Source organism: Phalaenopsis equestris, unplaced genomic scaffold, assembly GCF_001263595.1.
Source record: "Phalaenopsis equestris unplaced genomic scaffold, ASM126359v1 Scaffold000798, whole genome shotgun sequence".
Taxonomy (NCBI): Eukaryota; Viridiplantae; Streptophyta; class Magnoliopsida; order Asparagales; family Orchidaceae; genus Phalaenopsis; species Phalaenopsis equestris.
The window spans coordinates 48996-61660 of NW_018165238.1; the positions used below are offsets into that span (position 1 = coordinate 48996).

A 12665-nucleotide genomic window follows, 5' to 3' on the forward strand; every position below is an offset into this window, starting at 1 on the left:
ATATATATATATATATATATATATATAAACACACACACACACACATACACATACATATTGTTAGTTAGTGACACCGGTCCAGAGCTCCTAGAAAGTGTTTGTGAAGCGGGTCTTGATGGGGAGGTGGTAGAGGAATAGTATGAGGATGAATTTTTGGGCAATTGGAAATATTTGTAGGGGGATAGAAGATGTTCAACGGTTGTCCCGAATGAAAATAACAGAAGAACCATGAAACAGTATGGCACAAATGTTGAGAAGGGGTGTCAGTTAGAATTATGTTGTGTATGACAGCGGGACAACAGACCAATATTGATAAAAGTGCTTTTCATGCTACGAACAACAATTGGCTACGAATTGGATGATGAAGGATGCATTCTAGAGTCTTAGAGAGATTAACAATTTGATCCTATTAGGTTACAAACACATTGTCTGAAATAAATCAAGGATACAACTCTCAAATAGAGATAATCGGGAGAAAAAAAACTCCAGATAACATAAATCAAATCAAAACTATTCTCAAACCAGAAAATAGAATTATGTTGTGTATGATAGCGGGACAATAGAATTATGTTGTGTATGATAGCGGGACAATAGAATTATGTCAGTTGGAATTATGTCGTGTATGACAGCGGGACAACAGACCAATACTGATAAAACCACTTTTCATGCTATGAACAACAATTGGCTATGAATAGGATGACGAAGGATGCATCCTAGAGTCTTAGAGAGATCACCACTTTGATCCTATTAGGTTACAAACACATTGTCTGAAAGAAATCTAAAGATACAACTCTCCAATAGAGATAATCGGGAGAAAAAAACTCCAAATAACATAAATCAAATCAAAATTATTCTCAAACCAGAAAATAGAAACACATAAACTGTCCCTCAAGCAAAACCCTACTTAGAAATAAGAAAAATAGGAAATAAGTAAAAGAGAAAGACAAAAAAGCTTAAATAGGAAAGCCTTGGGAGGCTGCCAAAGTCGCAGTCGTGGAAATCCTGTGATTGGGTCATAAATTCCCCCTTCTCCTAATTTTGTGATTTCGCTCTCACATCATTCTCTCTAGCTGGGAGAGGCTCACCCTCTTCAATGGAAGCTTATGAAATTGATTTATCAATGCTATAATAAAATCATTGTTTTGCTGTGTCAGAAGCATTTCCACTGCAAAATTTATGCTTTCATTCATTTCAAACTCTAAAACACACAAGCCCTTCTAATGTGTGTCCGGATAGAATAAATATGCAATCAAATTTGGCACAACCAAAGTGGAATCTGTATATAAACGGGCATTATCACGAATCAAACCTCTAAAATGCTTCCTCCACTCTTCATACTCGGTGGGTCATATCTGATAAACAAGTATGTCGAGTGGAACTAACTCTTGAACGAAATTTATGATATGACGGGCAATTCTTAATGACAACCACTTAGGAGAGACCTCTTCTTTTCTGGAAGAATCTGGATCCCATTGCAGGATCTTATTTCCCACAATTCCTAAGGTGATTTCCAATGTTGTGGTTTATCCCTTATGTCTGACCATCCGTTGGTGGGTGTATCGCGAAACTCTCAAATTACTCCATATAGTATCTAGAAATAGCTCAAAAGCTTATCATCTCCGACTCGTTGAACTTTCCTCGATAGTGTTAACTCTGAAGGTAAAATAAATGTTTGAAAATTCTAAAATTCTATTATATGGGGTTGCCATGTGTCTGGTATCATCTACTAATACTCATGGCTCTTTTGGACAATCAATATTAGCCTTGCTGATATTCCTGCAAAAGAGTTGTTCGTGGCACCGCATTATTAAACTCTGCATGAATGCCTATTACCTCGGACTTACTATATTTTGGAATAACTAATCTTAATTCAACTGGAATCTTTCATATGAGCTCAACTTTTATCATTGAGTTTCTTTTTTGTCGACTGAAAGTTGAGACTCCTCTCTGAAGGCTTCATCCTCTTTTGTGTCAGTATCCATTTCTTTAGTTGCTCCCTGCTATCCATTTCTTCAATTTCTTCATGCCCGGTGAAAGAGTCTGCTCTATTTTGGCAATCAAATACCACATGGCCAAAATTGTGGCACTTGAAGCATTTGCTGACAGGAATGAATTTGGGAGTATTGGTGGTCTCCACTGTTTACCCACTCTGTTTGGGTTCCTCCTCTGGCAGGGTCAATTTGGGTGCTCTACTGGGTGTAGTATTAATGTACGATCCAATTATTGAACTCTATTTAAAGGGGGATGTGGACCTGATAGTGTTGTGTTGTCTCTCCACCTTTCGGGCTATGATCTGGATGCCTTGTAATATCCAATAAGGTTGTAACTATACCAAATTGCTAATACTCTCAAATATCGAGTTATGATGTTCTTCTTGGGCTCCATCAGCCCACACTTCAACATTAGCTGCTCTAATTTGGCTACGGACTTCTCTGATGAGAGGTCTTTATGCTATAATTGGTGAAATCTCAAGAACATATCATGCTTGTAATGTGGTGGTAGATAGTTGCGCCGCGTCTCTTATTTTATTTTGGACCAAGTACTAATTATACTTTTTCCCTCACACTGACATAGGTGCTGTAAACTTTACCACAACAACAACACACTCTTTTTTAATTTATTTGAGGTTAGCTTTTGTTCGGTAGAGTATCCTTGTATTTAAAGACCCTTTCAAGTGCTTGGAGTTACTTGATGAGTTCTTTCGGATCCTTGCAACCGTCATAATCCTGTTGCTTTGTTGATATTTCTTGCTAATTCTTTGAAGTAGTGGTTTTTTATCTCTGAAAAAGTATTTGGTGGAAGAGATTCACTTTATCCTTTCGATATGATAAGTTACTATTATGACTAAGAGTGACATCTTCGGATTATCTTCTCTCGAAGGAGACAAGTCTTTATTGCAGTTGGAGGATTTTCCATTACTTATTTTCCATTGAAAGTTTCTAGACACCTCTTCTCAGATTTCGCAAAAACGGCATTGCGGCCCTCTCTCTCGATCAGATTTCCAGTGGATATAAGATTGTAAGTCAACGTTGGTCAAGGTTTAGGGTTTTGGGGGAAAGTGTAGAGGTAGATTTTTGGTGGAGGTAGGAAAATTGAATTTTAAAACTTTAGAGTCATGGTTAGGAATTGTGGTAGGAATGATTTGAGAATTGTGATTTTTTTTTAAATTTTGGATTGGGATAAGAAAGACAAGACCTTAACGAATCTAGGATTTGTTGGGCTTTGATACCAGATGACATTGATCCAGGGCTTCTAGAAGGTTTTCGAGAAACATATGATGTGGAGAAGGTAGAGGAATAGTAAAGGGATGTAATTTTGGCGATTGACAATATTTGAAGGGGATAGAGATGTTTGGCGGCTGTCCCGATTGAAAACAACATGAAAAACAATGAAATAGTGACATATATGTCGAGGAGGGGTGTCGGCCGAAATTGCGGCATGGATAACGACAGGACAACGAACCAAAACTAATAAAAATAGTTTTCCTAATGCGAACAACAATTGACTGCGAGTTAGATGATGGAGGAGGCCTTTGAGCTTCCAGGAGAGATTATCACCTTGATCCTATCAGGTTACAGACATAATGCCTAAATGAAATCTAATGATATAACACTCCAATAGAGATAACATGGATAAAACATCTCCAAATAACATAAAGCAAATCAAAAGTCTTCTCAAACCAGGAGAAAACATCTCTAAATAATATAAACTAAGTCGAAAGTCTTCTCAAACCAGAAAATAAAAACATATAAATAGTCTCTCAAGAAAAACCTTACTTAGATACAACAACAACAACAATAATGACAGCAAGCTTTTATCTCACCAAGTATGGTCAGTTACATGACTCATTTCCTCCATTGTGTCCTATTGAGTGCGATATTTTCATTTAATTCTAATAGTTTAAGATTATTTTTTTTACAATAAGCCCAAGTCTTGTTAGGTCTACCTCTGCCTTTCTTAACATAAGTTGAATCTAAAATATCTATTCTCCTAACAAATTCATCAGATCGTCTACCTTTAATGTAACCAAATAATCTAAGACGACTCTCTCTACTCTTATCTGCCACTGGAGCTACACAAACCCTATCATGGATATTATCATTTTGCATTTTGTCTCTAAGTGCCAAGCCACTCATCCACCTAAGCATTCTTATCTCAGGTACACTTAACTTTGTTTTATGTTTCTCTTTTAAAGGCCAACATTCTACACCTTAGAGCATTGCTAATCTCACCACCATCTTATAAAATTTTCCTTTCAGTCTAAGTGGTACCTTTTTATCACACAGTAAACCCGATGCATTCCTCCACTTCAACTGGCCAACTAGAATTCTACTAATAACATCCCCATCTATATCACCATCACTTTGAACAATTGACCTAAGATATCTAAAATGTTCACACATTTTAATGATTTGATCACTTATAGTTATAACTCTATCACTTGAGCGACTGCTACTAAAATTACATTCCATGTATTCAATTTTAGATCTACTCAAACGAAGGCCTTCAAACTCCAATGTAGACCTCCATAATTTAAGTTTTTCTTGAATTCTTTCTCTAATCTTATCCACAAGAAGGATATCATCAGCGAAAAACGTACACCAAGGTACATCCTCTTGTAAATGTCCAGGAAGAGCATCCATAACTAAAGCAAAAAGATGTGGGCTTAAAATCCCATGTAATCCTTTTACAACAACAACAACAACAACAACAACAACAACAAAGCCTTAATCCCACTAGAAATAGGAAAATATTTGGCCAATCTTCCTATTCAAACACAAGTAACAATTCTAATATACATATCTTTCATGACTTGAATATAAATTATATCAATACTTTTCTTCTTTAAAACTCTCCAAAGGACTTCTCTTGGAACTTTATCGTAAGTTTGTTCTAAATCAATAAAAATCATATGTTGATCCTCTTTATTCTCTTTGCACTTTTCCATCGAACATCTCAATAAATGTATAACTTCCATAGTAGATCTGCCATACATATTGATTATGAGAAATCTTTATATTACATCTTAACCTGTGTTTAATTACCTTCTCCCATAATTTTCAGGTATGACACATCAATTTAATTCTTTCATATTCTTTTATAATTTTCACTCTTGTGTATCCCTTTTATTATTAAAAATGGGGACCAAAATACCATTCATCCACTCCTAAGGCATCTTGTTAGTTTTTAAAATAATATTAAAGAGTTTAGTAAGCCAAGAAACTCCCAAATCTTCGAAATGTCTCCACACATCAATTGGAATATCATCAGATTCTACTGATTTTATACACTTGGTTTTCTTTAAAGCCTCCTCAATTTCTTTTTGACTAATGTGGCGATAAAAATAAAATATTTTATTCTTATTTATGATATTAAGATCACTAAGGCAGATTGTATTTTCAGAAACTTCATTGAAAGTTGAATATATATCTCCAAGAAAAACACTTTTTGATTTTCATTTTTAATATACTTGAATTAATTCTTTACTTTTCTTTTTTTTGGCTAGTTTATACATATATTTTTCACCATCTTTACTATCTAATCTCTTATAATAAAATTTTTAGTATTACAAATTGTTTTGTTACTCCTTAAGTGCTACTTTTTTTTTTCTAAGCTTTTACATTTAAACCAATTTTTATAGCACTTTTTATATTTTATCTTTTCTTGCACATTGTTATTCCATCATCAATAAAATTTTTTCCTCTTGATTCACCAAGTGCATCTTTTCACTTCTTTAATGGTGCGTGTTACTTTATAACACATTGAACTAGTTTCTTTGTGAATATCCAAAATCTTGAAATTTGTATCTATTAGGTGCTATCTTCTAATTCTATGACAATGTTTCTTAATATTTTTTATCTTACAATTCTTCATCATAAAATCCAGAACTAATAATCGATGCTGAGCACTTAATTTTCACTTGAAACCTTATAATCTTTACATTCTCCACGATCTCTTTTTCTCATAATAAAATAATTAATTCATGTTTTATTAGATCCATTCTTATAAATAATAATATGCTCATCTATTTTTTTAAATAAAGTATTAGCAATAACTAAATCATACATTAACGCAGAATCTAATTTGGTTTTATCTTATTCATCAATCACTCCAAATTCGTAGACACCATGATTTTTTTTAAATTTTCCACCACTCTAACAATTTCCAATAAAAGTTTTTTTTTAAGAGGTATCATTTGCCTTAAATCTTCCACCACTCTAGTGTTTTGTTTTTTAATCTGATGTTTTCCTGAATTCAACAATAATTTTTAAAGAATATGTTACACCACTTAGTGAACAATCATAATTTTTGTATTCATTAAATTAATTCGCAAATGCTATCATGAATGTCTAGGTAAATGCAATTTATTGATAAATCAAACCAAAATTTTCATTTTTAATTTTAGTCTTCCCTTTTCAATTTAAGTATTTATTTTTTTAATATCCTTAAGAAGTCGTATCAGAATTACTGTTATGCCCGAATGTATCTTTAAATTTGTACCTGTTGGTGCTTTCAAAAGTTTGTAATTATAGGTACCCTCAAAAGTTTGTATCAGTGGATACCCTTAAAATTTTGCGCCCGAAGCTGCACTTTTATGTCAACTGATGGTTCATTCTCATCAATAGCATGAGTTGGATCAATCAAATTAGCAAAGGATCTTCACCTCTACTCTGTGCTTTATATTCTAAAATTAAATTGCAACTTTCTCACAATCAACAAATTTACTTGTGACCTAAAATATGTGACTAATTTTATTTCAATTGTTGTGATTTTTAGATTGTGGGTTAAAGGAAGGTGATTCGTAATGCTGAAACGCATGGTAGTCTATACTTGCTCCAAGAAACTAACTTCATCGGTAAGCAATGTCATGAGTCAAGTTATATTTATGAGTCCAATTCAAATCCTGATTCAGTTGAGAGTCAAATCATGTTGGGTCGTTGTCATCTTGGTCATCTAAATTTTGCATACGTAAAAAGTTCTCACTTTTATTAATCACTAAAAAAATTTAATTTTTATCAATGTGAAACTTGTTAACTTGCCAAGTATACCAGACATGCATATTCCAAATTGCAATACAAGCTTTCTTTTTTTTGTAATTCATAGTGATACTGAGGACTCTCACAAGTGAACAATATGAATTAGGCATAATCGCTTGTATCATTTATGGATGATCATACAATAACATGACGTTTCTTATGAGAGAAAAATAAAAAACAACCACTATATTTCAATCCTTTCACTCTATGGTGCTCACTCAATTCAAAAGCAAAATTCAAATTCTTAAAACTGATAATACTAATGAATACTTCAATTCTATCTTTAGTCCTCATCTTTCCAAACATGTTATCAAATCCACATTGCAGCTCATTGTCATTGTTTACCTGAGAAAGTTGTAACCATCTGTTCTGTTCGATCATAACACTTCGTGTCAAACATCCTCGACTCCTCTCCTCAGTTTTGGTCAATTTGCTACAAAAAGCAATCGTCTGTTCAAACAGATCAGCTCATGCATATGATCAGTTCATTTAGAATAGCTCTTGTCGAACAATTCTTCTCTTGCTCTCTCGATCGACTGCCCTAACATTCGTCTAGTTAGACCAGATAATTGCATTTGAACAATATTAGTGCAAATTGCAAACACACACTCCTTGCGATTTTTATACGAGCACAGACTATCGCATGCTCCATATGAGCGTTTGATTTCTCACGCTTCTGTTGATTTACTCTGAGCACAGATTTCTGCATGCTCTGTACGAGCGCAAATTTGAGCATACTTTGTTCTTCCTATCCTGCTTACTAAAACCCTGAACAACTCAATTCTTGTAAGTTCCTGTGTGAATACTCATTAAATGATATTGCAAAAAGAAAAAATAGACACTTGAAGTGGCTCGTGCCATTATAAATATTTTTGAGGGTAAGCCATTTTCACAGCCACATACCTCTTCAATAAGATGCATTTTTGTGTCATAAATTTTCAAATTATCCGTAATATTCTCATAGAATCTTACCCACATTCACTCTTTTGCTTCTAACTTATCATTGAAGGTTTTTGGTTGTTTTGTCTTTGTTCACATCCATCAACAACGCCGCACCAAACTTGATCCAAGTCTCTCAGATGCATTTTTTTCGGTTACTCATCCGATCGAAAGAGGTACAAATTTTGTTCTCCAACCATTAGAAAATATACAAATTCCATGGATGCCAATTTTATTTTCTTATTCTAAAATTCAAGAGGAGAACTCGAGGGAATATGTGATTTGGGATTTTTTTAAGATACTCCGACCATTTTTTCTTTAACTGAACCAAATCCTCCACCTCACCTTGCTCCATTTGAAGAACCAAAATCTGTCACATAAACAATCCCCCTTATCTCTACTCCACCTCAACATTACACCAGGATCATGAATTCCGTGTCTACACCAAAAGATGGACCATTGAGCATGTTGATGATACTAGCATTCTAAATACTGTCAAGAGCTTGAACCAAGTCTTCTTGATAATCACAATGGTATGGATTCTTTAACTCATGACTATTTTACACTAATGGTTGATGACTTTAATCAACCAATTGCACACAGAAAAGGTATTTGGGGTCGCACTGGTCATCCAATTGAAAGATTTTTAGCCTATGAGAAGTTGCTACTATCTTATAGAGCTTTTGTGACTAACCATAATATTGTTTAAGTTCCCCAATCTATCCTAGAGGCTCTAAAGGTTTCATCATGGAGATAAGCAATTGAGTAAGAAATCAGGCTCTAAAAAAGAATAACATATGGACACTTACAAAGTTATCTCTTGAAAAAATTTCTATAGGCTGCAAATGGATGTTCTTAGTCAAATACAAAGGAGTTGAAGTGTTGAGAGATTCAAAGCTAGATTGATTACCAAGGGTTCACAGTCATAAGGGATTGACTAATAGGAAACATTTTCAGCTATTACCAAACTTAATACGATTCAAGTTTTACTCACTCTTATAGTAAATCAAGATTGCCATTATAGCATCTTGGATGAAAAAAATGCCTTTTTGAATGACAACCTTGAGGAAGAAGTCTACTGAACGATACCTCTGAGCTTGAAAAATATATTGAATAGTTGGTTGATTTGCAAGTTGAAGAAGTCATTATACGGCTTGAAGCAATTTCCTCGTACTTGGTTTGTAGGTTTGCTAAAACAGTGATTACAAACAGATATCAGAAGTGTCAAGCTCATAATACATTGTTTGTTAAATCCAATTCTAAAGGCAAAATTGGCATTCTCATAGTATATGTAGATGATATTATTTTGTAAGGTGATGATTTAGAGGAAATTATTAGACTAAAAATGGTACTTGCAATAGAATTTAAGATCAAGGACCTCGAAAATCCCCAGTTTTTTGGGAATGGAGGTGGCTTTGTCTAAGGAGGAAATTTTCATATCGCAAAGGATGTCCATCTTAGACCTGCTAAGTGAAACTGCCATGCTCACACTTATGGATTCCAACAAAAGGCTAAACTTAAGTGAAGAAAGCTATTGGGTTGATGAAGGAAGATATCGAACACTTGTGGGCAAACTACTTTATTTATCACCCACAAGACTTGATTTTGCATACTCAATCAATGTGGTAAGCCAATCCATGAATAACCCAAATGAGAGTCTTTGGGAAGCTGCAAACAAAATTTTGAGATACTTGATGATGATTCCTATATACAATTTGTTCTTTAAAAGATTTGAAAATCGTGACATTTAGATACACACAGATGCTAGTTAGGTAGGGAAGGTAATTGATAGAATATCAACAACTATATGAATATCAACAACTATATTAAGTTGATTTGTCTGGGGTAATCTCATCGTGTGGAGAAGCAAAAACAAGCTATTGTCTCTCAGAGTAGTGCATCATTTGAATATCGTGCTCTTGCACTAGGAATATGTGAGGGAATGTATATTCAAAGGTTATTAAGGGAACATAAGGTTGAGATGAAAGACACAATTAAGATAGATGTTCAGTGAGAGTCAAACTATTATTAATATAAGAAAAATTTATGTGCACCATGACATAAAAAAATACATCTAGATTGATCAACACTTCATGTCAAAAAAAGTTAGCAACAAAATTTTTCAACTTGGTTATGTCTCTACACGACTTCAGACTGCTCGTATTCTTACCAAGACACTACTAATGGTCAATCATTATGAATTGAAGTCCAAGCTTGATTTGTATAATATTTACAACCTAACTTAAGGTGGAGTATTGGAAAACACCAATCCACATTAGGAAAAGAATTAATTTCCTTTCCTAAGAATATATTTAACTAATTTTATTTTATTTTTCTGATTTTTTTTTTAGGATTCCTATATCTTTTCTTTCAGTATTTTATATTTATGTGTTAAAGTATATTGTATAGATTAGAATGATAAATAAAATTTGTTTCAGATTTCTACACATTGGTATTGTCAATAGATATATCTGGAGTTCATAATATTTTTCCCATGCTTGTGCTTAGAAAATGGTCACTAATGAAAGTCAAAATTTATATAGAGAGCAACTTGGCTTGAATTGATGAACCAAAACATATTGGGTTTTGATGTTTAAGAATTGAAAAACAGTCTAATTCTATTTATGGAATTTAAATGAAGACGTAACAATGAAAGAAACAACTTGGGAAAAAGAGGATGATGTGACGAAAATTCACTCTTTTGACTAATTATAAAGAGAATAAATTTTCGGAATGAATTTCTAATATGTAGGAAATAATCATAATACTCAAAACTTTGTTAGGATAAAGTTAAAATTTAATAAAAAATTTTATACCCTATTTTCCATGCCTATGGAAAAATAATTAAAATTATAAAAGATAAAATATGATCAGGTATGTATCTGATGAAACTTTTGGTGCCGTGCAAATAAACTATGATGTTTATTAAAAGCTGTGTAGTTGAATGTTAGAGAAAATTTGACACTTTCGCCCATATGGAATTTTGAAATTCTTTCTCTCGTTTTTTGTGATAATTATTGGATCTTTGTGATATTAAAATGCTATGATAGAATCAAGCAAAGTTTGAGTATCTTCACCTTCTTGATTTTTGTGACTGATGAAGGGACATCAAATTAAGCTTCTTAAATATTCTTCAATGATTTTGGACTGATGAGAGGTTGTCCATAGATTTTTCTTGGAGAATCATGCATGATGAGTAGCTTAATCTTGAATGTAATGGCTTGATGTGTGATTTTTGTTCATAGCCTTAATGTTGATTTGCATCTAATTGAACCGTTAAAACTTCAACGGCCACAACCTCTTTGACCTTCCCATTTGATGCCAAAGTCATGATTATAGGCGATCATATTCCTACTTGATTTGATTCCCGGATCATTCATAATGGTTCATTGTTATATGCATTGTGCTATCTTATGTGAATATTTTACCCCACAAAAAATTTAGAGTTCAGAATGTCCTATGAACAGCAGTCTAACTGATTAGGCTTTAGTTGTACTTAATTCCACAAATGTTTTGCTCACATATGGATGGCTGTTCTGAAGTTCTTATCTTTTTTTGATTATCATGTTTCCTGTGCCTGTATTAAATGTATTTTTTTTTGCCCTAATCAACTATCAAGCCTATTCTTTGTGCATTAATATGGCATTCCTTGTCCTTCTTAGGACCATTAGCAAGCAACTACGGTTGTTTGACATCCGGCTTAGGAAAACCGAAATCCATTCTTTTGGATGGAAGCAGGAGAGCAGTGAGACTCAGTCTGCCCTGATTAACCAGGCTTGGTCTCCAGATGGCCTCTATCTTTCCTCTGGGACAGCAGACCCCATGATTCATATTTTCGATATCAGATACAATGGCAACAGTCCCAGCCAATCCGTGCAAGCTCATCAGAAGCGAGTCTTCAAAGCTATATGGCACCAATCCCACCCACTGTTGACCTCTATCTCATCTGATCTCAACATAGGCTTGCACAAGATTTCCAAGTAAAAGGTTTGTTTGCTTGCTGCTCATTGTCTCATTATTTCAGCTTCATTATTCATTTATATTACTTTCCTGAATGTGATTAATTTGCTTTAGTTAAAATTTTTTCAATCAGGTGTCTTTACTTTAGTGCCATCTCATCCTGTGGATGCGTTAGGTCAGTGCTGGTAGTCTGACATTTTATGAGCAGACGATATACATGACTCCAGAGAAGATTTTGTCTGGGAGTTACCGTAGAACATATTTAGTTCCAAGGATTAGCCTAAATTTTTCTGTTTTTTATTTTTTGGGTCCATTTAGGCTGCTGCTTCCTTAAGACGCTTGTAAGATTAATTCATAGAGCTGCTAAAATATAATAGTAATTTTTAACACTTTGTATTTTTTGGTGATCAGCTCTTGAACCTGTTTGTGAATACTAAACAATTTTTATATATCCTGAATGATGTCAGGTGTTCTTTTCTTATTTATTGTGAAATGGAAATCGTGTTCTCCTGTTATATGAATTACTTGTGCTTTGCTATTTCTTTTAAAACCGGTCTCGTCTTTGGGCGGTTTTTGATTTATTATCTGAAAGATTTTTTCCATTTAAGCAGGTATCCTAGTGGGAAGTAATCAGGGAAATTTTAGAGAGATTTGAAAAAATGGTTAAAATTTATTGAAACATAAAGTTAGTGTTTTTTGCTTGGTAAAACTTGCAGTCAAGCAGGTCAT

General features: G+C 33.7%; 1 protein-coding gene across 3 annotated transcripts in view; it reads left to right on the forward strand.

Annotated features, from left to right (window-relative positions):
• The window catches only part of LOC110031247 (uncharacterized WD repeat-containing protein alr3466), a 39261-nt gene extending 26888 nt beyond the window's left edge, over nucleotides 1-12373 (forward strand). The window contains exons 7-8 of one of the 3 annotated variants that reach the window (XM_020734365.1): nucleotides 11639-11963; nucleotides 12066-12373. In XM_020734365.1, the coding sequence (XP_020590024.1) occupies nucleotides 11639-11960 (322 nt within the window). In that variant the 3' untranslated portion in view covers nucleotides 11961-11963; nucleotides 12066-12373. The remainder of the gene's footprint in view (nucleotides 1-11638; nucleotides 11964-12065) is intronic. The other 2 variants (XM_020734364.1, XM_020734363.1) reach the window with 2 other exon arrangements.
• The last annotated feature ends 292 nt before the right edge of the window (nucleotides 12374-12665 follow it).